Source organism: Aethalodelphis obliquidens, unplaced genomic scaffold, assembly GCF_003676395.1.
Source record: "Aethalodelphis obliquidens isolate GAN/ISIS:26980383/991018 unplaced genomic scaffold, ASM367639v1 scaffold6, whole genome shotgun sequence".
In the NCBI taxonomy this organism is placed as follows: domain Eukaryota; kingdom Metazoa; phylum Chordata; class Mammalia; order Artiodactyla; family Delphinidae; genus Aethalodelphis; species Aethalodelphis obliquidens.
In genome coordinates this window covers 24,750,301-24,775,930 of record NW_020837950.1, presented here as the reverse complement: position 1 = coordinate 24,775,930, position 25,630 = coordinate 24,750,301, and the positions used below count along the sequence as shown (strand labels likewise).

The 25,630-nt window shown below is 43.4% G+C and overlaps 1 protein-coding gene and 1 non-coding gene across 4 annotated transcripts in view; one reads left to right on the top strand and one right to left on the bottom strand.

Annotated features, from left to right (window-relative positions):
- CCDC149 (coiled-coil domain containing 149) overlaps nt 1-25,630 on the bottom strand; it is a 99,026-nt gene that overhangs the window by 54,780 nt on the left and 18,616 nt on the right. For all 3 annotated transcript variants that reach the window (XM_027103232.1, XM_027103233.1, XM_027103234.1), the window contains exons 2-3: nt 10,396-10,557; nt 8,901-8,939 (exon numbers count right to left, since the gene is read on the bottom strand). In XM_027103232.1, coding sequence (XP_026959033.1) covers nt 8,901-8,939; nt 10,396-10,557 — 201 coding nt within the window. The remainder of the gene's footprint in view (nt 1-8,900; nt 8,940-10,395; nt 10,558-25,630) is intronic.
- Nucleotides 21,406-21,478, top strand: TRNAQ-CUG (transfer RNA glutamine (anticodon CUG)). Its single transcript has one exon. It is a non-coding gene; the product is annotated as a tRNA-Gln (tRNA).

The following is a 25,630-nucleotide window of genomic DNA, read 5'->3' as shown; positions in this document are numbered from 1 at the left end:
ATAGCAAAACATGAAAAGGTTTCAAAAGAAGCCTCTTTTAAATATTCAGATATAGCCAGGGCTGACGTTAAAAGGTTGACATCTTCTCTCAGATAATAGTGGGATGTTGAATATCCTGGAGTATATTGTAGAATCTATATACTTAAGTCACTCTTTCTAGCTCAGAGTTTATCTATTAAAACTGTGATGGGGAAGGGAGAGAAGACAGATTTGATGAAAACATAGCTGGGAGGCTCAAGGCCAAAAGGACGTTACAGCTGTCCATTCCAACACACGTTCCTTTGTCAAGAATCAAGTCAACCCCCAATCACAATGGATGTCTGCAGAAGTATGCCGCCAAGGCCAGCCCCTGGCGTGGGGACTTTGAGGCTCGGGGAAATTCTCTCTGCACACAGATGAAGACTACACGTCCTGACAGTTGTTGCAAAGGCAGAGATCTGGGAGTTGAGAGAACTGTGTGCATCTCGCCCCAACCTCTCTGCCTTTTTGTGGAAATTCTCACTGAGGTAGATTAGTAACGGGGACAAGGGGATCTCCCTTTCTTCAGGTCCTGCTGCATCCTAAACTCTAGATCTTGCCTCTACCACTGTATTTGAATTCCCTTATGAATGAATGTCACAAAATACATCCAAATTTATACTATAGATGCAATACATTTTTGAAACTTAAGAGAAGTGGGAGGAGATTTTTTTTAATGGTACATCACATTTGGCAATGACAGTCTCTGTGAAGGAACTCCGTTTTCAATGATCAAGTAACGAAGACTGGTTTACAAGGAAGGGGGAGTTCAGGATACCAGTTGTAAGAAACAGCCCTAAATCTTTTAGATGGGGAGAAAAGGATCCACTATATACCATTTTCCTCCCTGATGTAAGAAACGAAAAGTTGGATATGATAAGATCAGAATATGCCACCCCAAAATATGCTCCTTTACCATGAGGATTATTTTGATCTGAAGGCAACTGAGAATCAGAAGATACAGAGAATATTCTTCCCTCCCCTTTTCAGCCTAAAAATAAGGGCATACATTTCCCTTTGTGAGTTGTCCCATCCCCTCCGTACCAGGAAGAGAATAGCAACTCTAATCACTGGACACAGAGCATTGGTACCATGATGAGTCTGCATAAACAAACCTAACTAAAATAAAACCCTATCTTCCATTAGTTTCCCATATATCTCCTAGTCACTTTCCCACAATTTATCATCTCTTAAGGCCCAAACCCCCTCTCTTTTATTAAAATGCTATATAAGCCCCCAAGTCTTAACACTTCTTTGAATTTCACTTCTCCTCTCTGGACTCCTGTGCATGTAAAATATTCATGAAATTGTTTGCTTTTTTCTCTTTTTAATCTGTCTTTTGTCAGTTAAATTTGCAGGCCTCCATGCACTGAACCTAAGAGGGTAGAGGAAAAGCTTTTCCTCTCCAACAGATAAAAATAAAATGAAAGAAAGTGATGAAAAGTTTAAGATTAACCTTCAAACCTTGCACTAGCCAGACACTGGGAAGGGCAGTAAAACGGGAAGGCCGTGTGTTTTCTCCTAAGTCCTTAAATAATTCAGCCCAGACACCAGGAGGGGAAAGGGGCAACATTCCAGTTACTATCCCTCAAGTCACCCTGAAATCTTTGTAATTTATTAGATATACACCATTTCAGTAATCTAGCCATGGAAAAGTCATTTTCCATCATAATGTAAAAATGTTGTATACCGGAAAATCCTATAACTTCCTTCTCAACTTGCTGACATATTAAAACTCAATGCAAAAATGGGAGGGGAAAAAAATGAGAGAGACAGGTAAAACCTTGGCCTAGGCACTTCCTCAAGGAGAGTTTTTTGCTTGTTGTTTGTTTTGTTTTGTTTTGAAAAAAAAAAAAAAGAGTGTCAGAGAGAAAAGGAGACCAGATTTATAAAATGCTCCTCAACAACATGGTGTTGACCCCTGAATCCTTTAAACTCACACCTTCAATAGGGTAAAGTACTCGATTAAGCAAGAATATGTGAAAAAAAAATGTTTGATAAAACATGGAGTGTACTTGAGCAGTGTGATTGATAGCAAATTTAATTGCAATTTCTATCCCGCTGCGTTGGTCTACGGCGACTTCTGTGTTAATAGTAATAGAGTGAAACTTGCTTTGCTGAGCAAGCGCCCCCTATTCATAGCAACTGCCCAAGCGATGACCTCCGCTACAGTGACAGCTTTCTTATTTACAAGAAACAAACCACCCAAGAACTCATTCCACACACAGTTTTTGGCTGTGCAAGGAGCCCTCGGCAGCCTACTCTCACCCCACAGTCTCCAAGCACACACTTGCCAATGCAGGCATTTCCAGGCCCACAGGCAAATGCTCTTCGGTAGGTTTAGAGGGTTGCTATTTAAATAAATGTTTGCTTAATCTTGGCCATTATGGCTCCGCATCTGCCACTTAGTGGCTCCCTTAATAGTTCCCGAGTTCTTTAGACTCACTGAGCCTAAATCCCTCCGTGTTTAAGTTGGGGGATGCTCTCACCTTCCTGACAAAAATCACTGCAAGGATCCGAAGGGCTTCTGAGCAGGAGGTGTGAATGCTCAGAATGAAATTACTGTTATTATGATTTGGGAGGACTCCCGCAGGCTGAACCCTGGATTTCTTCCCAGCTTCCCTGGTGTAACAGTGAAGTTGTACTGTTCGAAGTGGTATAAAAAGAAACATCCCAAAGCACTTGAGATATTTGAAGGAAGTTTTAGGTTCTGAGCATCAGACTGAGATGCATACACAAAGTGGCTCTGATTTGTGGTCACGGGGGACCAAAATAAGATTGACCAAGAAGACTTTTCTATTGAAGTAAAAGGTTCCCTCCCATCCCACAAAGGGCCACTCTGTGCTCTGATTTCTCCAGGGTTGTCATCCTGGTGCATGTCACCATCTAAATAAGTCATCACTTTTTAAGGGAAGAAAGCCAAGGCTCCCTCCTGGACCGGGAGGAATACCTCCCGTGGTACCTCGGCTTGAAATCAAAACAGGGAAAGACAGAGATGTGTTTGATTGTTTATTCAAGGAGGAGTTTGCATGGGGAAAAATGTGTTGCTGTGACCCCAAAGAATCCCAACTTATAAGAAGATTAACCCAGGATAATTTAAATTCCCCTTTATCTCCTTTGGAGGAATTAATTGTTTTGCAAAAGAAAAATACTTAAAGGGTCGTTTGAGATCTTTTGGTGATCTCTCACTGCAGTGCAGAGAGGTGCTCTGTGCACAGCTCTGCCTGGAGTATCAAGAAGAAATTTTCATTTCAATATCCCACGAGAAGCTATTAGTGAAATCACTGTTGTCACGATTTCTTCACAGCTTCTTCAACGGATGATTTGCCATTGGAAATTGAGTTGTTTTAAAAAGGATTCTAAATTCTAAGAGAGCCTCGATCGACAACCATATTTCTAGAACTACAACCATGAAAGTTCTGGCTGTCCTGTAAGGAGGAGACAAAAAAGCAGGAAGACATTATGGCCAGACATTGGCTGCCACAGGAAAGAACACTGGCCTAATGGGTAAAGACTCCTAGCTCAGTTTCTGCTTCTCAACCCCTCCTAAGCAGAGGGCTTCAGATAAAGCACTTCACCTTTGAACTTCCAAAATGGGTGGATTAAATGTCGATTATGCTTCTTCCCCATTCAAACAGCCTAAGAGTTAAATATGGAACAAAACCCTGAACTAAAACACTGAACAACAAGTGAGCAGATTTGGATTTTTAGGCCTGCTCTATTAACCTGCTGTGTGACCTTGGACAAGTCACAGGAAAAATAAAAAATAGCCAACACCCATTGAGCGCTCACTAAGTAGAAGGCAATGGGCATTATAAGCATTATCACACCGATTCTTAATAAAAACTTTATGAATATATCTCATGCTGTTGTTCATTTTGGAGAGGAGGAAATTGAGTCTCAGAAAGGTAACACAGCTTGCCCCAGATCACCCAGCCAGCAAGTGGAAGTGTTATGTTTGAATCACAAAATTGGATGCCAGAACCCAAGCTTTTATCTACTGCCATCCATGACGCTGCCTTGAGATTTTATGCAAGACCTAACTTGCAGTGTGGCCGCAGGAGACAGCTGGGAGATGACACACATACATAGATATATACGTGCATACACACATGCATACACGGAAAAGCACAGAGCACTGCCAAGCCTGAGGATGGGGTATTGTTTCTACTTATATTTGAGAAGAACCCTCAATACATTTACAGTCAGCTTGAGCATGACAACAAAACACCATAGACGGGGTGGCTTACAAACAACAGAAGTTTATTTCTCATAGTTCTAGAGGCTGCAAATCTGAGATCAGGCTGCCAGCACAGCTAGGTTCTGGGAAGGGCCCTCTTTCAGGTTGCAGATTTCTTGTTTTGTCCTCACACAGCAGAGGGCAGAGCAGAGAAAGCAAGTTCTCTTGTGACTCTTATAAGGACACTGAACCCTCGTGAGGACTCCACCCTCATGACCTCATCTAATCCTAACTCCCTCCCAGAGGCCCCACCTCCTGATACCATCACACTGAGGACCAGAGTTTCAACATATGAATTTGGGGGGATGTAAACAGAGTGATGATTGTAATCTCTCCTGAGTTGAGAAATGAACAGGGGAGGAGTCCATAGAAATTCCTCCTTCAGGTCAAGAACAGGAAGCCACGGTTTCAAGGCTGATGGGCAACAAGATGCTCAATGTGGCATCTTTTCCTTTTCCAATATGTGGATCTTTTGACCCCCAGGCCCCACCTGTTACCCCAGCAGCTGGTTCTCGTTCCAGTGCCTTCCGCTTACACAAGGTACATCTGTTTTGCAGCTGGAGGGGTAAATACTTCACCTACTGTTTTGCCTTTGGGATAAACATGTGATATAAGACAGGAGACACCAGGTCAGGGTGCAAGCTTCTACCCCTGTTCCTGCCGATGAAAAAGTTAAGAAGGTAACTGTGCCTCTCCTTTCCGGTACCGGATACATGGATGCCAAAGCTGTCTGCTTCAGGCTAAATGGAAAGTTTCATTGTAACCAGTGCCTGCAGATTCAATGGTGCATTTTCTTCCCCGCACTGAGCTAATGAAGAGGACATCTTAACACTTCCCCTCACTCATCCAAAAACCAACCCCATGCTTTTATAAATAAACTAACTATATGTAAATAAAATTTGAAAACATATATTTTAAACAGGTAAGATTATTTTTCCAAATACTGGAACTATTTTCCTCCACTGCTAATCGAGATGTTTCTTCCATTACTAAGCCAGAATTCCCTCCCTGGCTTTGGGCTATATTTTTCTCTCCATTGCACTGCTTACCATTTAACATCCTATATATTTCAATCATTTTGTTGACTGTCTGCTCATAGCATCCCTACTAGAATAAGGTGACTATATTATTTATCATCCAAACCAAGACACTTTGGATAGTACAGGGAGCACTAATACAGATTATGCCAGGACAAGAGGTAAAAATGGCAATGATCCTGAGTAAATGGAAGGTCTGGTCGCCTGAGCTACAAGGCGAGTTCTAAGCATGAGCTCTGAGTGGACTGCACGACTTTGAACTCTGGCTCCACCAATTACTTACGTTATTTCCCTTGGGTAATTTACTTGACCATCATAGGCCTAAATTTCCTCATTTGTCTGATGGCAATCATAATAATAACCGCCGACTCCCATGGTTGTGGGGGAATCAAATGGGATCATCCTCATTGCAATGCTGGGCACAGGGTCTGACACACTGCAAGAGTGAGCACTCAGAAACACTGGCTGCCATCGCTATTATCTATCATTCCAAAACTCTCTCAAGAAGGCATGTACGGCAGATGGTTAACACATGGTCTACCCAGTACCCCGTCAACATGACAACAGCAGAAGCAGCCTTGTATCTACAGGATGCCTGGCCATGCCCAGCTGACTTGAATGGACCCCTGGCCTGAGCCTGGCCTAGGCGAGCTCTCCCCTGGGATTCAGGGAGCAGCTTTTTCCTACAGGTCAAAGACGTGGGGTCTGTAGCCCTCATGTGACCAGTAGCCACGTTTCCTATTCTACAGAGAAAGCAGGTCCAGAAAAAGGAATGACAGCTGACACAGAGAATGCTGAGGGCAGAGGAGACAGCTGGGGGCACCTGAGTCCAGGTGGTAGCTGGTCCTGAGGCCTGGCTGCATTTCTGCTTACCCAACCCTTTTGAGGTCCTATGAGCCAGGAACTCCTTCTTTGGCCCAAGCTATTTCAAGCTGCCAAGGGTAGCCAAAAGGGTCCTGACAACAGCACGTTAATATATGATTGATTAAAAAAGAAACGGATGATAAGGAAGAGAAGATGATAAATATTTATTGACGCTCACCCGGTGCCAGGCACTGTGCTAAGGACTCTACTTGCGTACGTTACCTCATCTGTTGCTCACAGCCACCCTATGTGGTGGGTACCATATTTATTCCCACTTTGTAGATGTGAAAGCTGAGTCTCAGACACCCAAAGGAATCTTCCCAAGGCCACACAATTAGTTTGGCGGGTGTCATTGCTGGCTCCCTAAGCCCTTCTATCCCTGGTGATTAATCTAAGCCAATTAATGTATAGTACCCTCCCAGTGCATGTTAGTAGACCAGGAATGGGAGTATGTCCTACAATGGCCCAATGAAACTGGAGGGAAGGACTCACATTCCATGGCTGGGTTTCCTGCCTTTCCTGCTCCGAGGAAAGCTGATGTTAAGTTCAAGAGGAAGCTGACGTTAAAATCGGCATAACGGTAGAGTGGTCAGATAAAATATAGGATGCCCAGCTCAATGTGAATTTCAGATAAATAATCAATAATGTTTTAGCATAAGTATGTCGCAAATATTGCATGGTACATACTCTTATACTAAAAAAGTATTCATTGTCTATCTGAAATTCAGATTCACCTGGGTATCCTGTATTTTTCTTTGCTAAGTGTGGTAGAGAGGAGAGAATGAGTACATGATGACAGTACAGCATCTGAGACCTCCACTACCTCTCAACTTGTGGTTATGCAAGGGCATCGATTCCTTTATTGATTCAGCAGTTTAGAATTTCTGTCACTTGCACCCCAGCCCGTCCTATGTCATCCATCCCAGGCAGGAAGAATGCAGAGCAAGCTTACACCACCACACTAAATCCTAAAGGGACAGAAACCAAATGCCATATTAAAAGCTACAAAGCCAGCGATTAGGACATCGAACTTGTTTTGTTTGTTTGTTTTTTAGAGCTGTAAGAATGCAGCTTGACAGACTTACCGGAATTCATCAGATTCTCTTCAGTCAATGTAAATTTTTTATTATAAAGTCACGGAACGTGAATCCACTTACACTGTAAAACTCCTTCATGAATACTAACAAACTCTAAAATCGCAGCAAAGATGACGGCTCGTAGCCACCAAAAACACAGAAACAAAAACATTAGCAATTCCACATTAAGGATCCCAATTTTTAAACATTTATGCTAACTTTCCGTGTCATTTTGTTTAGGAAAAAAAAAAAAACCATCAATTAGCTCCATAGAAAATTTTGACTTTAAATCAAACCTGGAGCATTACAAAATAATCAAATAAAATAGGAAAGGAGTGCGGGAGTGAGCAGAACTGAATGACTGAAAGGATAGCCATAGGACTGAGTTGTTATTTAAGGGTGAACGTCGTGTGTGTGTGTGTGTGTGTGTGCGCGCGCGCGCGCATATGTGTGCATGCGCGTCTACTGTTTATTCAGCATCAAAAATCACAAGGTAATGAATCCAAGGAGTTTATATGCTGTGCCAGGTATATGATCGATGAACAAAAATAGGATGTTGTCTTAGCCTTTACAGCTATGAAGACAGCAAACAATTCCTGCGTCCTTATTTTCATCCACCAGTTTTGAAGTCCTGTTCTGATGCAGAGCATTTCCCATAACATGGTACACACAGCACTAACATCACCATCATCCAGGCTCCCCTCAAGCCCATAAAAGGCTGTAAGTCAGGGTATGTCAGTACAGAACAATTGTAAAGTTGAGGAAAGTGTTAAAACGCAGTATATCTATATATATGCATGCAACCGGATTAAAAAATTTGATGTACGATATTCCTGGACATAATGCTATAAAAGTATTAACTGTCCCTATATTGATCTATACATTTAACAAAACCCCAATCAAAATACCAATAGGGATGGGTTTGGGGGGGGGGAATCAGAGGAGGACTTGATAAAATATTTGTCAGTTATATCTAAAAAAAGAAACAAGAAACATCTGAAAAGAAAGAGCAAAGGGAAGGAGAATAGCCCAAACAGGTATTATTACAAGTATTATAAACAAAAAATAGAATAATGTGGTACAAACAGGACAATACAGGAAGCTCAATGGAACAGAACAGAAAGTCCAGAAAGACACACAGACAGACACACAGACACACACACACACACACAGATTTGTCCATTGCTAACAGTGGGCCTCCAAAATCCGTGGGGAAAATGGATACTCAATAAACGATGTTGGTTACCATTTAGGAGAAAAGAACATAAATGGCTTATGAGTTTTAGTGAGATGGCTTTTAAAAGTCTGAAGCGGCAGGAGCTGAATAGCAGAACGGCATCCATCCACGGAACAGTAAGCTAAAGTCCTCTAGCAGTGTGCTCTCAACTTGTGGTTTTCTAAAAGGAGTCCCAACAAGAAAGGGAGCACAGTCAACTGGTGTGCCCTCTTCCACTCTGTTAGACTTCACTGTGTTTCCTTCGTCCAGTCCTTAGGCCCTCTCTGTAGGCAGTATTTCTCCAGCACCCACTCCCCCCAGTAATACAAAATGATTCTGGGAAGTTAGAAGATTTCTCTATACATTTTGGGATTCCCTAATCCCCCAGTTGTTGAAAGGCATCAATACGAACATTCTGAGAGTTGTCAAAGATCAGGAATAAGTCTTACCTGTTTCCTCTTTTCAGGGGGAAGTGATGGATCTCCATCCTACAAAGAAACCAGTGTTACATTTTATTTTTTAAAAATTAGATGCGTGTAGATTCAAGAAATTGAACCGAACTATGAACTAAATTCAGACCCTCCCCTCTCCCGCCCCCTGCAACCAACAATGTGCTGAACCAAACTCAAATATACTTTAAAAATTTTAAACTATAAACTGAACCAGAGTCATTTTGGGAAAACCTCTAAGGAATCACTTCCAATTAGGACCAATCTGTATATTTGCTAAACCTATGTGAGCCAAATAAATAAACTGGATTGATCAAAATTACTTTTGAGCAGAGCCTAAACAGAAATAGTATTTCATTTGGTTTGAGTTGAGCTCCTCTTTTAAATAGATCCAGAGGAACAGTAATGGACACATACTTGAGTTTTCTCTGTGGGCAGAACAATTTGGGGGGTGGGGATAGGATATGCTCAAAATAAAAGAAAATTAACTGAGAACTTCTAGTCCTGTCAGACTTTTTGTCTTAAAAGAATTCAATTCCTCTCCCTCGTGTGCCATGTGGGAATACATAAATATGTCAGGTGAATGATAAACGCTCAGCAAATAGTACTTCTCTATCTGATGCTGTCCACATACAAGTCAACATTATTTTAACCTCAGGAATCTTTCTACTGTACTTCTGTGTTCCAGGACAGTTCAATGACCCCAGCACAGACGGTTAAACGTAAGCAATAGTGTCAGCACTTAAAAAAGAGATGGCATCCGTGAGAAAGAACTAAGTGAGAATGCAAAATAGCGCTATGCAGTTGGTATCCTCCATTTCAGTAACATTTGCATCCTGAAAAATCCTGCCATATGAAAACTAGAGAAAATCTAATTGCCCAGGAAAGGGAAAGGTTTAAAAATTATGGAAATATTACTATGCACTGTTTTAAAAAGTGAGTTAAGTCTGTATATATGGCCTAGAGAGATGTCCAAAATAAAGTGCTGAGCGAAAAGAGCAAGTTTTAGAACAACATTTATATAAAGCTGTCCAATAGAACTCTCTGCAATGAGGAACATGTCCTACAGCTAACTGTCCAATATAGCAGCCACCATGGAAATGTTCTATATCAACACAGTCCCATACGGTAGCCACCAGCCCCCCATGGCGATTGAGGGCATGAGATGTGATAAGTGAGACCGTGTTCGATTTTATTTAATTCTAATTAATTCAAAATGAAATTTAAATAACCACATGCAGCTAGTGGCTTCTGTATTAGTGCAGATTTATAACACAAATCCTCTTTAAAAAAAAAAACACCTCCATACAGTTTTAAGTAAATAGGCACACACAGACACATTCAGATATGCGTGTAAGATCACGGGCGCCGGAGCAATTATCCGGAAGCATGTACTTATCAACTAGCAAGTGGGACTGGATCGTGGAATAAGTAGGGTGAAGACTTTCAAGTCTTAATTTTTCCACTTTGGAACTCTTCGTGACGTAATACGTACAATCAGCTCACGGTGCTTCTTCTTTAGGGACTGGTGGCGCTCTCGAAGCTGATTGGCCATGAGTTTGTACTGGTCCCTTTCCTGCTGGCATGTGTCCAGCTCCTTGGAAAGGATCAGCAGGGCTTCCTTCTTACTCTCCAGCTTTCTTTTACACACCAGGTACTGCAGAACAAACACAGGCAGGCGACTGCTCAGAACCGTCAACAGGCCTCCCTCCTCTCACCTGCGCTGGGGTTCACACACCCTGCAGAGTCGGTTTTGTTGCCTTTTTTGTTTTAAGAGATTGCATACCCAGAATCATTTGTCAGTCAATGACATGTGAGCCTAAAGGCTGCTACTGCACCCGACATAGTCCCCTCATGACAGAACCAAAACCTTGGACATTCATGAACTTTGGCCAACTGAGACCGGAAAAATAATTGATAAATAAGTTAAAAAGCAGAATCCTTTTTGACAATTACACAGATAGCTAAATAAATGGATAGTTGGACCCAAAATTTTATTTTAAAAAAAGGATTTAGATATCCAGGTAAGATGATGTAAAGTTCTATTAAAATTTTACCAAATGATATAACACGGAAAGATTTAATAAAAATTGTATATACTACTAAGAATTATCTCTTGGGAGCAAAATTATTTGCATTTTTTTTATCCTTTATACTTTTCTGTGTTTTCTAAATGTTATAGAACACACCTATATGGCTTCTATAATAAAAAAAAGTACCAAAAATGTAATGAAAGATAATTTAATTGAACCATAAATTACTGCAATAGATTGTACCTGCCCATGCAACCCAGCAGACATTTTCTCACCTGAGAATTTTTGTTCAATAAATTCGGTCAGAGGTGTGCACCTTCTCCTATGATTCCAATACAGACACCCACCACCCAGAGACCAAGTTCATGAGCTAAGTATTTTAGTCACACTTTGAATTATCCCCCCAAAGTTGGGTGTATCTTGCTGGAATTCTTCCTCAGAGTTGTGGGATATCTTCGTTCCTCCATCTCCCCACTCCCCACACTGCGACCGACCCTCACCTGACAATCACCCACCACCCGGACCAGTGTGAGCCCGACTGGGATTCTGTCCTTTTATTGGATCTATAGTACCATCTGGTGTTATTCACATATGTGAAATGTGGAACTTAAATACCTTTTGAATTTGCCCCGTAAAAGACCAAATTCAGAGCATTCATGAAAACAATTTATAGTTTCATTATACACTCTGACACGAGCACTTTGTCATTACGGATGCTCACACAAAGCAGAGACAGGATCAGTACTCCCATACCATTTGAGTCAACGCTCTTTCATGGACAAAAAGCATTACTCATATATAGTGCTTGCTTGGAACTGACTTTGTTAAGTTCAATTTCAAATAAATGAAAGGGGAAAAAGAGAGTTTTGTGCATTAGCACATTTTTTTTCCTTAAAAAAAAAAAAAGTAATTGCTTAGCTTCAAAAACAAAGGGGAAAGAAAAGCCATTCTGAGACGGATTTGAGTTCTAAGAGAGGACACTTCCACCTTGGATGAATCTTATTCCTGGCAGTAATGAGGCTGGAATCCTGCCTTAAAACATCCTGGATTTTAACACTTTGACATCGTCTTAGTGGAGGCAAACGGTTCTGTTGCCACAGCGATTTCTCAAGAGTGAAATCCCCAACGAGTAAATATCAGAGGAGAGTAGCCCAAAAACCTGAACTGCAATGTCCTAAGGGAGGTATTGAGATTTCACAGGAAAAAATACCATTTACACACAGTTTAACAGAGCTGCCCTTGTGCCTTCAGTTCTCTGCCTGTGATCAGCGGCCTCGGTTGGCAGTGCTATTGGCATTGGTGGCACAAAAACAGTCACCTTTGTCCCTTCAATGTATCAGATCCAAATCTAAGGCCTCAAAAATATTCCGTGTCTTCCAACTTTGGGGAAGAAAATCGCAAGAGTGTGGAGGCATTGTACAGGACAGCAGGCAAGATTAGAATCACATCCAGTCTACTGAAGGGGACCAGGGAAGGGTCACCACTTATGGGCAAAGTAGAATTCAGGTTCCCTGACCTTGAACTGCAATCTCTTACGGTCCAAGAGAGAAGCCGTTTCTCTCCCAAGGCATGGTCCAAACAGGGCCTTGGAAGCTGCTTAAAGGGCAGCAATAGGCCTCCATTCCCTCTGGGTCTAAGACACCTGGCAGATGAACAGGCACAGAGTCCTCTGCTAAGACCCAGTGACCTGGGATTTGAGGAGTGGCATCACTGCTCTTCGGGTCTCCTTAGGGCATGAAAACAGGACAATTATAAGCTCCATCAAAGGGTAAGAAACTGATTCTGTATAGAAGATGAAGCCACACCAAGAAAAGGGCGGGCTTTAGAAAGCCACTGCTGGACTGTTCTTTCTTTTGCTTAGTGTGGTCTAGAACAGTGAATTTCAGAAATGTTATTCTACGTCATTTATTTTGATCAGCAGAACAAACCTTAGACTGAAGCCTCATTTATAAACAGCTCAAAGGGGCGCTGCTCTGGCTGAAGATGGGACACCTCCCCTGTAGTCCTGCCACCCTCGCGTGGCAGCATCCACAAGGAGCCCTGCTCTACGTCACCCTGGGATGCTTGTGAAAATGCAGATTCCTGGGTCCCAGCTCAGACTACTCACCCTCAGCTCACCCCCATACTGCCTGAATCATGACTCTCTGGTGGCTGGCTCAGAAATCTGCAGTTAGCACATGGCACAGGTGATTCTTACTCCATCTATACTTTGAAAACCCAAGCCCTGGAGGCCTCCAGCTTCATGGTGTCTCAAAAGTTAGAAACAATTAAAATAGTCTGGAGGGACTGATAGGCCAGCGGCAGCTCAGGAGCTCAGGGCAAGGCTCCGTCTCAGAGCCATTCCAGGGTTGTCGGAGCACAGAGGGGTCTGAACAAGTACAGCACAGACTACATTTTACCATCTGGCCAAAGAGTCTAAACATGCAGAGTCTCATTAAAATATCAATAGAAACTCTGGGATGTGTATGGGGGGTGGGCAGTGGGAGTTTAGCAGAGAATGGGATGGAATTTCTTGTTATTATTCTAAAATGGTGACAGTTTAGTCCCTGTGGTGGCAACTGCTAAATTGTCCCATTTTCTATCCCTCCAATTGGAAACAAACAAGCAAAAGCCTGGAAAGAGAGAAAAAGGTGTTGAAGATCCTTTTCCATTGGCAGCTCTGGACAACCAGCAAATGCATGGACTCGGCCTCTGCCTTAGAAGGGACCGGAAATAGAAGAGGAAGCGAGACAAGCCAAGTCACTGCGCTTGGGACGTGTCCGCTTCTAAAGGAGGATGAGTAAGTGTAGACGATGGAGGGGGTGGACAGCAGAAAATCATCAGGCAGGGTCCGGAGGCCTCTGTCCAGATATAAGTCTACCAATGGGCTAATCATGTACTTTTGGGACCCTGGGAAAGCCACAGAACGCAAGGAACGAAACAAAGTCACACTGCCTGGGCCTCAGTTTCCACACTTGGAAAATGAGTGGGGTTCCCAGAGTGCCCTCCAACTTGAGGAACCCATGATTTTTTTTTTTTTTTTGCAGTATGCGGGCCTCTCACTGTTGTGGCCTCTCCCGTTGCGGAGCACAGGCTCCGGACACGCAGGCTCAGCGGCCATGGCTCACGGGTGCAGCCGCTCCGCGGCATGTGGGATCTTCCCAGACTGGGGCACGAACCCGTGTCCCCTGCATCGGCAGGCGGACTCTCAACCACTGCGCCACCAGGGAAGCCCACCCATGATTTTAATATCCCACCCAATATCACTGGGGTGCTGGGGAGAACGCTGCGGGGAGGGGCTCCAGGCCAGGAGGTATGACTCACTTCAAGCACCTAGAAGTTGCTTCCTCTGCCTTGTCTAGGGCAGAGCCAGCTCAATGATTTCCAAATATCACCTGCAGCAGGGGCAGTTCCAGAATCTCCAGACATTGCGGCTTCAGGGCAGCCACCTGGTTGGAAAGGGTGCTGGGGCTGAGGCTGTGTTTGCAATAACAATTTACAATAGCGTGAGAAAAGGCTAAATGTCTGAGTGGTCAACATTAGCGCCCCTCTCCAGTATTTCTAGTTCTCCTTTCCTTGCAGGCGCTCGGAAGGACTATTCTTCCCCATTGCTTTGGAGTAAGGCAGAGCCATGTATCTTGCTTTATCCAATAGAGAGGGACTGGAAGGAACATGAGTCACTTCCAGGGTAGAAGCTCTCAAGAGTCAAGGTATGAACTACCAGCAGAACCTGGATCATGGAACCGGCACAGCAGACAACTGCCCTGAAGAGTCATTTGGGTCCACAGAGAAATTTGTGTGATCCAGAAATAAACTTTTGTACTTTTAAGGTACAAAGATTTGGAGGGTGTTTGTTATCAGAGCATAACTTAGCCCATCCTGACTAACACAGTCCATAGCAAAGTGTAAGGGTAGGAAGGCTGATAGAGATCATAGCTGCCCCTGCTCTGTGCTTCTATTGAGTTACCACAATGATGAAGAGGAATAACATTAGCACTATTATTATTACTATTAATAACAAAAATGAAAGTTGTACGGCAAATGCTTTCCATGTATAATCTCCTTAATCCTCACAAAACCATAATGGGGTTACTGTGTTATTATCATGTACATTTTCTAAATGAGAAGGTGAGACTGAAAGAGTTTACGTAATATGCCAAGGGTTTGGCAGAGCTAGAATTCGAGCCCAGGTTTTTGTACAGCCAAGCCTGTGGAACCCCAATTCCTGACCAACCAAGCACTCAGTGAAAAGACAACCAGAGTATTCATGGAATTGGTTACTACATCTAGTTGGTATTTTCAGCATAGGGAAGCTAAGAAAAGGGAATTTTAAATTTGGCTACTTTTTATACCTAGAATCTCTTGACCCACCCCCTTCCAAAACTAGATGCAAGGCCTGAAGAAAGAAGGAAAAAATAAACAAAGAATCCACGAGCATCTCTCCCCTCTGCTCCTCTTGAGGGAGCCAAGTAGAGGCAACAAGGTTTCCATCCACTTAAATGACATAGGATAAAACTAGAGGCTGTTTTCTCAAAAGTGGCTTGGTTCTAACAATTTTCTATAAGCTGTAGTTGCTCTCAATCATTCATTCAACAAATATTTTCTGGGTGCCTTCTATGTGTTAGGCACTGAGCCAAGCATTTGGTCTCCTAAAGGGATAAATGGTCCTGGGGATTTTGAAATGGAAAAACATGATACTTGGATAACAAAATATAACTTCCACAATTCCTTATGGGTTTTTCTGAAACCCCCAAAGTTTTGAAAACTGAAAATGTGTTCGCATCCCGTTAGTGACCTCAGCCTATGTGAGGGTTTTTACTGTATTTATGCCACTGATTGTGAATATTCATACATTTGCTGAAGACAAATCAATGTGTTTGATTTCCAGCTGCTGCCCAGAACTCTACTGGGGTTGATACACGATATACAGTACACTTATTACATTTCCTTTCAGACACCAAAACTCCTGCCTCTAAAACATATCTGGGGCCCAAGGATTTCAGATATGGAACCTGCCTATTATTTGAAAGTCACCCTTGCAAATCTCTGTATAGTCTCAAAGACATACTGGTGACTAAAATCAAATCTTTCTCAAGCAGCAATTGTCCAAAACCTAAGAATTTATTAGATTTTGACTTCCTCATGTAGGCCAGGAAAAACCAAAAGTGTGTTATATGCAGTAAATGTTCAAGCTGCCACAGTGCTTACGTGCCTATTCCCATCACCTCACAATGCCTTTATTCTTGGGAATTAGCATGAATGCTGGAGTGGAAAAAAAAACCTCCCAGATAACCCAAGTGACTTGCCCAATTGCAAAGAACAAGGTTCCCAGCTGCCAGCATCTTCCATAATAGTGTCTTCCAAATTGTGGGTCACGATACATTAGTCTGGGTAGTGAAATCAATTCAGCTGCAACCCTCATTTTCTTTAAAAAATAAAGAACAGAAAATAGCGTGAATCCCATGCAGTAAAGGTAAGCATTGCTTCCTGAAACTTTTCTTTTTGCATACGTGTATACGAATAAACATACATATATGTATGTTTTCACACATTTATGGTGGACTGCCATTTTAAAAGTTTGGAAATGACTCTTCTATAATAAGCCACTTTGCACATTTATTCATTCATTCATTCATTCATTCAACAAACAGTTAGTAAAAGGCACCACGAGAGGCAAGAGGGGGGCTGGGGGGTAGGTATTGGGCAGGAAAGAAAAGCTACACAGAGGAGATGATGCTTGAAATGAGTTTTGGGAGATGAGTAGGTATAAAAGGCACCCGAATAAAAGCCATTATGTAGTAGAAATAATTAACCAGTTCTTTGGGATTGAAGCACAATTCTGATTAATTAATACCTGCTCTGCCCACCTTACTGAGATTACCATGAGCTTGAAATTCAACGTACTATGCTAAAATCTGGCTTTGGAAATGTTCTCAAAATTAAAGGCATTATTTTTACAGCAGTTGAAACTTACAAAACATTTTCCCAAAGACTCTCTCGTTCGATGGCCAACGCTATATGACAAGTGTGACAAAAACTGCTTTTCCCATTTTACAGACAAGATAGCTGAGATTGTCTTTCCCAGAGTCAAAAAGCTAACAACTGTCAGCTCAAACTAGGGCTCTTAACTACAAATTCCAGGCTGTTTTTAGTATTCTATATTGGTACCAATTAAATTATTAGCAATTCCACAAATTACCTCTCTTGGGTCAAACTATATTTTTAACAAGACACTCTAGGAGATAATTGTGTAACTGAAAGCAATGCATTTTAATTCATAGTATTTTGAGACCCTGTTTGGAAGACAGGCAGCCCTCCTGGGGCCTTTTCAATCATATTCCATGGGGAGCGGCTGAGGAGATACAGGCCACCTAGAGTCCTGCTCAGTGGTCAGCCAACTCCATGTCCCAAGTGCTCTGGCCAGCCGAGTGTCGGCTGATGGGCAGTTCACCACACTGGGGTCTTCATCAGCTGAATCACGGGCATGAGACACTTTATTTTTCAAAGAGCACTTGAACCCATAATTGTCTAAGTTGTGACTCAGGCCCTAGCCCTCTTGGCTAACTCGAATTCTACCCCTGCCCAGCCCTGCAACAATGTGATCTCATACGGTCCAATGACTTTCACTCTCATCTCTGTGCTGATTTCACCCAAACTGATATCACAGCTCAGACCTCTCATCTGTACCTCTTGCTCTGCTATGAATGTGTAACTCTATCTGAACATCTCAGAGGCATCTTAAACTGAACCCTTGATATTCCCTCGGACCTGCCCCGCCCCGAAACTTCCCGCTTGGTAAATAAGTGGTACAAACCATATTTGGTTTTCCATGAAAACTTTGGAAGCATGCTAGCCTCTTCTCTTTCTTTGCCAGCCCTCATTTAATTCATCAGCAAATCCTATGGGCACTACCTTCATAAGACATATTGAATTCGAATACTTCTCACCCACTTCTACCACTGTCACCCTCCTTCAAGCCACCATTATCTCCTGACTGGACTGTGGCCTTAGCCTCCTATTTCTACCTCCTGCTTCTACCCACCTACAGTCTATTTTCCAAGTAGTGACGAGAAAGATGCTTTTCAAATGATGGCAACATGTGGTAGCTCAAAATCCCCCATGGCCTCCCACCACCTTTAAAGCAAAATCCAAAGTCCTTCCACTCTCCCTTGCTCACTGCTCCCCACCCTCACTAGCCTCCTTGCTAGCTTTGACCACATCAAGCCAATTCCAACCTCAGGACCTTTGCACTTCCCTCTGCTTAGATTGTGTGGCTTCCTCCCTGGATTCGTTCAGATCTCTGTTGTCATGTCTCCTTCTCAGGAAGCTCTGCCACCACGCAGACTCTCAATCCCCTTATACTGTGTTATCTTCCTTCACAGCACTTATTACTTGACCTTGAGTTACATAACTAATTATTGATTTACTTTCAACATGTCCCGCTCCATGGCAGCAAGAATTGTGCTGTTTCATCCCAGATCCCCAGTGCTGAAAACAGCACATAGTGCATAGCTGGTGAATGAGAAAATTCAATCTTACTACATCTTCAACATACCTGTGACACACGTGGTATGGTACCCATTTTACAGATTCTCAAACTCACAGCTAGTGAAGACCTCAGGAATGATCTAAGTCAGGCCCCTCATTCTACAGATGAGGAAACTGGGACTCAGAATGGTGAACTGACTTATCCAAGGCTGGCTAGTAGGCCCCAGAGTTAAAACCTAAACTGAGGACTCTTCTCATTCCAAGTTCAGCACAATTTTCACATTACCAAGTTGAGGTACACATTCCTGGCTGGGGAGACATAAACGTCTATAAACTTACAAGGGTACCTGGTACTTTTTTATAGTTATAATGATTATTACAATAAAATAGATAATAATAGATGATAGTAAGGGGCCAAATGATCATTCATGAATACTTACTAACTATAGTATGTTAAGTTCTATAAAGAGATGAAAACAAAGCTCCCAGAACACAGAGAAAAGGAGTTTAGAGTAATGGTTGGGAGCATGGCAGAAAGAGCTGGAATGCCTGAGTTCAAATCTTGGCTTTGCCACTCACTAGCTATCAATTACTTAGCCTCTCCATACCTCAGTTTCCCCATTTATTAAATGGGTATAATTATAGTATCTTCACAGGGCAGATGTGAGAATGAAAAGAATTTGCATATGTAAAACATTTAAAATAGTAAGTGCTGTATCCACATCCATCGTTATTACTACTATTTCTATCACGAAGCAAGTGATCATAGCTTGGCAAAGAAGGTACTCAAAGAGTTGGAGCAAGATGTGAACATTTGAAATGGATTCCGAAGAATAGGTAGAAGGATGTGTTTTGTTTGGGGATGGACGGAGTTGTGACAGGTAGTGGTGATGAGAAAACAATACTGCTGGCAGGGAAAGAGCCACAGCAAAGCACAAAGGTGAGAAGTAGGAAGACATATTGTCAGAACAGCAAGCAACGAGCAACGCGCTGGGCTGGCTTCGGTGGAGGGGTGGGAATAAAAGCTGTGTGAGATAAAGCTAGAAGGAGAGATAGATGGTGGCTGGGTCAGAAAGGGCCTGGAAGTGTTGCTGAGCAGTACAGATTTTATTCTGTCAGCAAGCAGGAGCCCCGAGGGTTTCTGAAGAAGGGAGTGACACTAAGAATCCTTTTAGGAAGACAGTTTCATCCTGACATCATGTGGTGGAAATTATCTTGGACTATACAGCTTGGGTAGAATTGGTTGCCAAGCTCACAAGGGGAGGGAAAGGATTTGAGGTTCAGGGTCCCCTGTGTAGACACAACTCTGCATCCTGCGTTTTGATCCAAACTCTCGGGCCTACAAAGAACGCACCGGCTTTGCTGTTTCTTAATGCGGGGCCTGCTATCACCTTGTCTAATGCAATATGGACAGGCAGGGTGCTACCCGGGCAACCAGATGCACTCATGGGTTTAGCCTCAGCCTCAGCAGCTGGCATCAGAATCACATCAGTGGGCGAGTGGGTGCCCAACCACACTCCAAAGGGCTCAGCTGAACAGGCAAATGCAGCACTTTGTGGTCACTCGGGTGGGACCAAGGGATACACACTGGGTTCTCCTTAGGCCTCCATTTTTGCTCCACAGTTAAGGTATAATTCAGCTTGTCAAGTTCATGTGTAGTGTACAGACCAGGGATACTTGCACTCTTCTCTCCCCCGGAAAAGGAGGGTTTGTTTTCAGGAGAGGGGAGGGAGAAAACAAATTAGTATCTTTTTGAATGTCTTCTATGTGCTAGACACTGTTAGGAGTAATAATAATGAGAAGACGACCTTTATTTGATTATAAGAGTAAGTGGGGCAGCCACTGTTTAGTGAACATCACTATTTTCCAAATTGTGCCAGACGCTCTATTTGAAACATCCTATTTAACCCTGTGAAATGGGTTGTTTGATTAGCCCCATTTTGAGCTGAGGACACTGAGGCTCTCAAAGAGGTCAATTTATCCTTCATCGTGAAGGTAATCAGTAGCCGAGCAGACTGTTCTCTGCATGTATCTGTTAGGATCCTTCGGTTGTAGGCAACAGTAACTCACACTCTCTCATAGGAACATGATGGAAGGATACTGGAACTCATAGAATTGGCAGGAAGACAAAGAAGTAGACCTAGAAACAGGTAGGCACTGAGGTGACTCTGGAGGCAGGACCAGGAACCACCAGGTCTCAGTGCAAGAAAGCTTGGGTTAGAGGCTACTGAATGGGGTAGAGATGAACTCCGTTATGTTTCAGATTCCTTGTCTCTCTGCTCAAGTGTTTCTCCAACTGGCCTAATGCTGATCACGTGCCATCCTTTGCCTGGGGGACAGGACACCCAGACTGTATCCCTCCAACCTGTCCCTCCAGCTTATACCCAGTGGTAATACCATCCAAACTGGGGTGCTGTTGAGAAAGACAAATGAATGCTGGGAAGTGAGAAAACAGCAAATGTTCACCACGATAACCCAGTGTTGGGCTGCTCCCCGCAGGCCCATAAGACCAAAGAAAGAACCCGGAGTCAGCAACAGAGACATCAGTGGTTTAATGGATGCAGGAGCTCACACATCTGAAGCAAGGTCCTGGAGCGACACCCTGTGCGCAGCAGCTGGCAGGCAGGACTTGGCGGCAGGCTTCGCTCCGAGGGGGAAGGGGGAGATTGCCAGTTACAGGGGGAACTGATGTCAGGTTGGCTCATCGGTTACCAGGGAAACCAGCAGAGGAGCACATCCCTCACCACTCCTTTGATAAGAACAATCGCTGGCTGGGACCTGGGGCAAGTGTGTAGGAAGGTCAGTCCTATGAGGAGGGTGTAGGTGAAGCAGGCACTGGCTGGGCAGGGGATGCACAGGGAGCAAGAGAACAGCCATCTTGAGTGGCCTGACCATACACCTAGGTAGATCCATCCTATTGACCTTATTTCTCAACCTTGCTAAGGTTCCCCTTCCAGTGCTTCATGAATAAAGGGTGGAAAAGAAATGGTGGGCTTTTAGGGAAGTCCTTGGTGGCCCAGTGGTTAGGACTCGGCACTCTGACTGCCGAGGGCCCGGGTTCAATTCCTGCTCAGGGAACTAAGATCCTACAAGCCTCATGGTGAGCAAAAAAAAAAAAAAAAAATGGTGAGCATTTAATAGCAAGTTTTAGTTGAACTAACCTCTGAGCCTCTACTCATCATACACAGAAACACAGATACAGTGGTGAAGTTTACATGGCTCCAGTGGGTATATAAACCTACCAACTGGAGAAAGGAAAAAAAAGAAGACACCACCAAGTACAATGGGTAATCAGTGAAACATGAATGGAATAAACTTGGTAAAATAATGCCCAGTTTTGGGCATGTATACTAGATATCATGAAATGTTTTCATTATCCTCTCAAAAACAGATCTCTTTTGAATTGCATTTCAATTATATTTTTAAAGCAGAGCTTATAGCTCATTTGTCGATGTTAATTCATGCCCACGTGCAGACACCTGAAGGTAGCCTTGTGCTTCTCAAGAACCCAAACCCACTGTTTTCACCACTGAGTGGCTTTTATCTACCCATTTACTGTTATCTGCAATAAAGCAAGTCATAATTGCTACAAGGAAGATCATAATAATTAAAGGACTATCTGACATACTACATTACTATTTGGATGGCTTTACAACCAGATAACGGCTGAGAGAGATGAAGGTAGACTGGGCGTCAGGGAGGGGACCTCTCCGCCAAGTGACCCTCTCTGTCAAACAATGACTCATGGTCCTTGGCGGCTTTTACTGATGGGATCAGGCTAGCTCTCATTACCTGCTGCAAGAACATGGCTTGCTAATCCAGAAAGGCTTCTCCGCGTGACGATAAACACATGTGGCTGAAGGGTTCATGTTCAGGAATAATTTAGAAACTTCTCAACAGCACACTCACTCTTAGTCTGAGAGGTATTTCCTCCCCTGGTCCCCCTCTGCTTTCTACTGTTACTTTCCTCTTCCTACCCTACCCTCTCTCCCCCATTCAGGGATACCTCCTCCCCCATCCACTAAGTAGCGCTAGGTAAACAGTATTCAACAATCAACAGACCTGCTCCAACCTCAAAAAGCTACTCCCTCCATTCCTGGAACCCCTACTCTGTGCTGCTCAGTGATCGCTAGATGGGACCATCATTTGTCTGCCTACCTGTCTAGTCCAGGTACCAGTCCCTTTGAAAACCATAACTGGGACCTGCCACTCTTCTTTAAAAATATCTCCATTAAGGAGAGTGGCAAACAAAAGCCCTTCAATGTCTGGCTGAAATCCAATTCCCTGACTTTTCCCGCCCACTATGTTTCTATCAAGGCCCACTTACTGCTACCCCAAACTCGCTCTCCCTAACCTCTCTCTTTTCTTGTCAGCTCCTGGACCCAGCTCACAAGCCCCTGACTGGGAAGCCCTCTGCCATCCCCAGGCAGAGTAAGAGCTGGCGGCCACACGGCATTCTGGGTACACCTTGATTAGAGTGTCACACGCTGCATCACTGTCACCTGCCCACCCACCTGCCTCCCCACAGACTGAGGTCTCTTTGCAGCCAACTCATTCACCTTTGCATCTCCAAAGCCAAGCACAGCTCCTGACCCAGAGTGAATACCCGCACAATATCTGAGAAATAAATGAATTTCAGTTTCCATGAAGCTGAAAAATATTTATATACATATTATCTATAAATTTATTTATAGATATTTATAATATATATTTTTAGCAAGATAGCCACCAATTTTTGTGAAGCTTAAATCTCTAAATTCCATTTTAGCACCATGTTTGGGGGAAAAACGTCCAGTTTTATATAAACTCGATGTGTATGGAGAGGGCACAGGATAGCTCCTATAGAATTAGCAAAATGGTGTTTGTATTTAACCTCATTTTTATCACTTCAGATGAGCACTTCCCTACATCATCTGGGCATATACTCCATTCACCACCTTTATTGTTCGAAGTCTTGCAGAATCACTGCTCTAGATAGAATATAGGACTGTGACCTGCAGATACACGTGTGTATACTTATAACTCCACCAGACCAAGTTTGGGCATCTACAGCGTACATGCCATTTGGGGCCCACCATACGCTGATGTCCACTTGGCTGAAGTCCTCCAGCTGCGGCGATCCCAGCCACGCACCGCTAACCCGCTGGTGCCTTCGTGTGAGTCTTTCCTGTCCATGCCTATCTCCTGTCTCCAATTGTACAGCTCCCTGAGTAGTCCACAGCCTTCTTCTAAATCTGCATTCGCTTCTGTGATTTTTAGATAACATTTCAGCAATTTCAAGTTTGTAACCTAATGATTCTAATGCTCTTCTCTAAGAAGACTTTTTTTCTTTTTCTTTTTTTATGATTTACCTTTCTCAGAGTCACCAGGGCAGTTTCCCCTCTCTGGTATTACTTTCGACAGGCAAACTTTGATTATTTGAATGCCCCAGGGGATGTGCTGAAATTTAAGTTAAGTGAGATTTCAGGTAATTGGAAGAGTTTATAATGTGAACCACTGTAGCTGGGGGGTATGTGAAATTCACTGACAGTCTTGGTTAACTGCAGTTTTGAGTAAGAAGGTTTGCCTGAATATCTATTTCAATCCTTTCACTCCTGTTATTTCTCCTTTCCTCCCTCTACCCATCTTCTCACTCTCCAAAGAGTGTATTCTTATTCTTTTCAGGCCGATAAAGATGAGAAAAAAGCAAGGGAAGAAGATTGGGTTTCCTTATAGTTGGCTGTACGTGGGCTAGGAAACCCCTTCGCATTTGCTGAAGAGAGCATATGTTTTTAAAAATCATCCCTTGCCTGGAGTGAATTTGCTCTCTCCCCTGTGCTAGGCTGATCCGACCTTGCCTTGGGCCGAGATGCTGAGGGTGGAGCGTGCAACTCTGGTTCGTTTCAGAGACTGGGTGTTCAGGATAGAGCACAAAAACTACCTGTGCATCTGAGGCTCTCCCTTTTCCATCCAGGTTGCCAAGAGCCTGGGATATGCTGCATGAAGGTGACAGCCCACGTCACCAACTCCCACATATGCAATGACCCATTATAACATATAACAGTCACATATGGAATGTAATGATAGATTCGCTGGTTACGTCATTATATGATAATAATTCGATTCAGTTGCAGAAGGCTCCCCCTGTGGGCTGGGTGGCAGCAAAAAGCCAGCAAAGCATGGACAACACTTCGGTCAAACTGCCTGTCAAAACTGTAAAAATGCTGTGGCTCTCCTTCCCCTTGTCTCAAAAAAGAAATCATAAAAAACCCTAACATTCCCCAATAAGGCGCCGCCTTGTATATCTATCAGCTCTTAACCTCTCAGCTCTGCCCCGAAACACCAGGAGCAGAGGGGCCTGTGGCCATGTCTTCACTTTATATATGAGGTGCTGAGAGGACTAACTGGTGGCATTTGCAGAACCAGAATTGATTACTGGACCATCCTTTAACAAGAGGGAATTCGGGAGATACAGACAAAGGAGCCATTAATAGAAACAATGTGGCACATGGGATTTAGAACTGAAATGTGGGTTTCACTGCCATCACCTACCACTGGGCCATGGGAAGCCCCGCACCCACTCTGCGCTTCAGTTTCCTCTTTTATAAATGATGATATCAATAACCACCATCATTTATGGAAGCTACTCAGTGCCCAAAGATGAGTCATCATTTCACATATATAAATCATTAATCCTTATCACAACTCCAAAAGGTAGATGTCATTACCCTCTTTTACACATACAGAATCTGAGGCTCTAAGAGGGTAAAAAAAAGGCGTGCAGCCTGTAAGTGACAAAGGTGGGATTTGAACACAAGTCTGCCCCATGTCCTTTCTGTTGCAGTGCACTGCCTCTCTTACAGAACACTCTAAGGATTTTATAAGGCAATGCATGTTAAAAAGAAAAAAAAAGCACTCAATAAAGTCTAAGGGCATCAATCTTATTATCACAGTATCAAAAGAATCAAGAGAACTGTGTCTGCCCTATTCAAAGAAAGAAAACAATCTCCACTCCTAAGTTTGTCAGCAGACCTTGCCTCTCTGAAAAATATTAGCTCCCTGCTGGGATGAATAGTTCCATAAGAGGGCCAGAGTACTCAAGATGAAGAGTCAGCTCAAGATGGTGCGTTCTGTGGGACTATTCCCTGGCTCCCTTCTCTCTGATACTTGAGTCAGGTGCAGATGCTCTAAAGCAATGAGGTGTTCCCCCCCCCCCCCCCCCCCCCCCCCCCCCCCCCCCCCCCCCCCCCC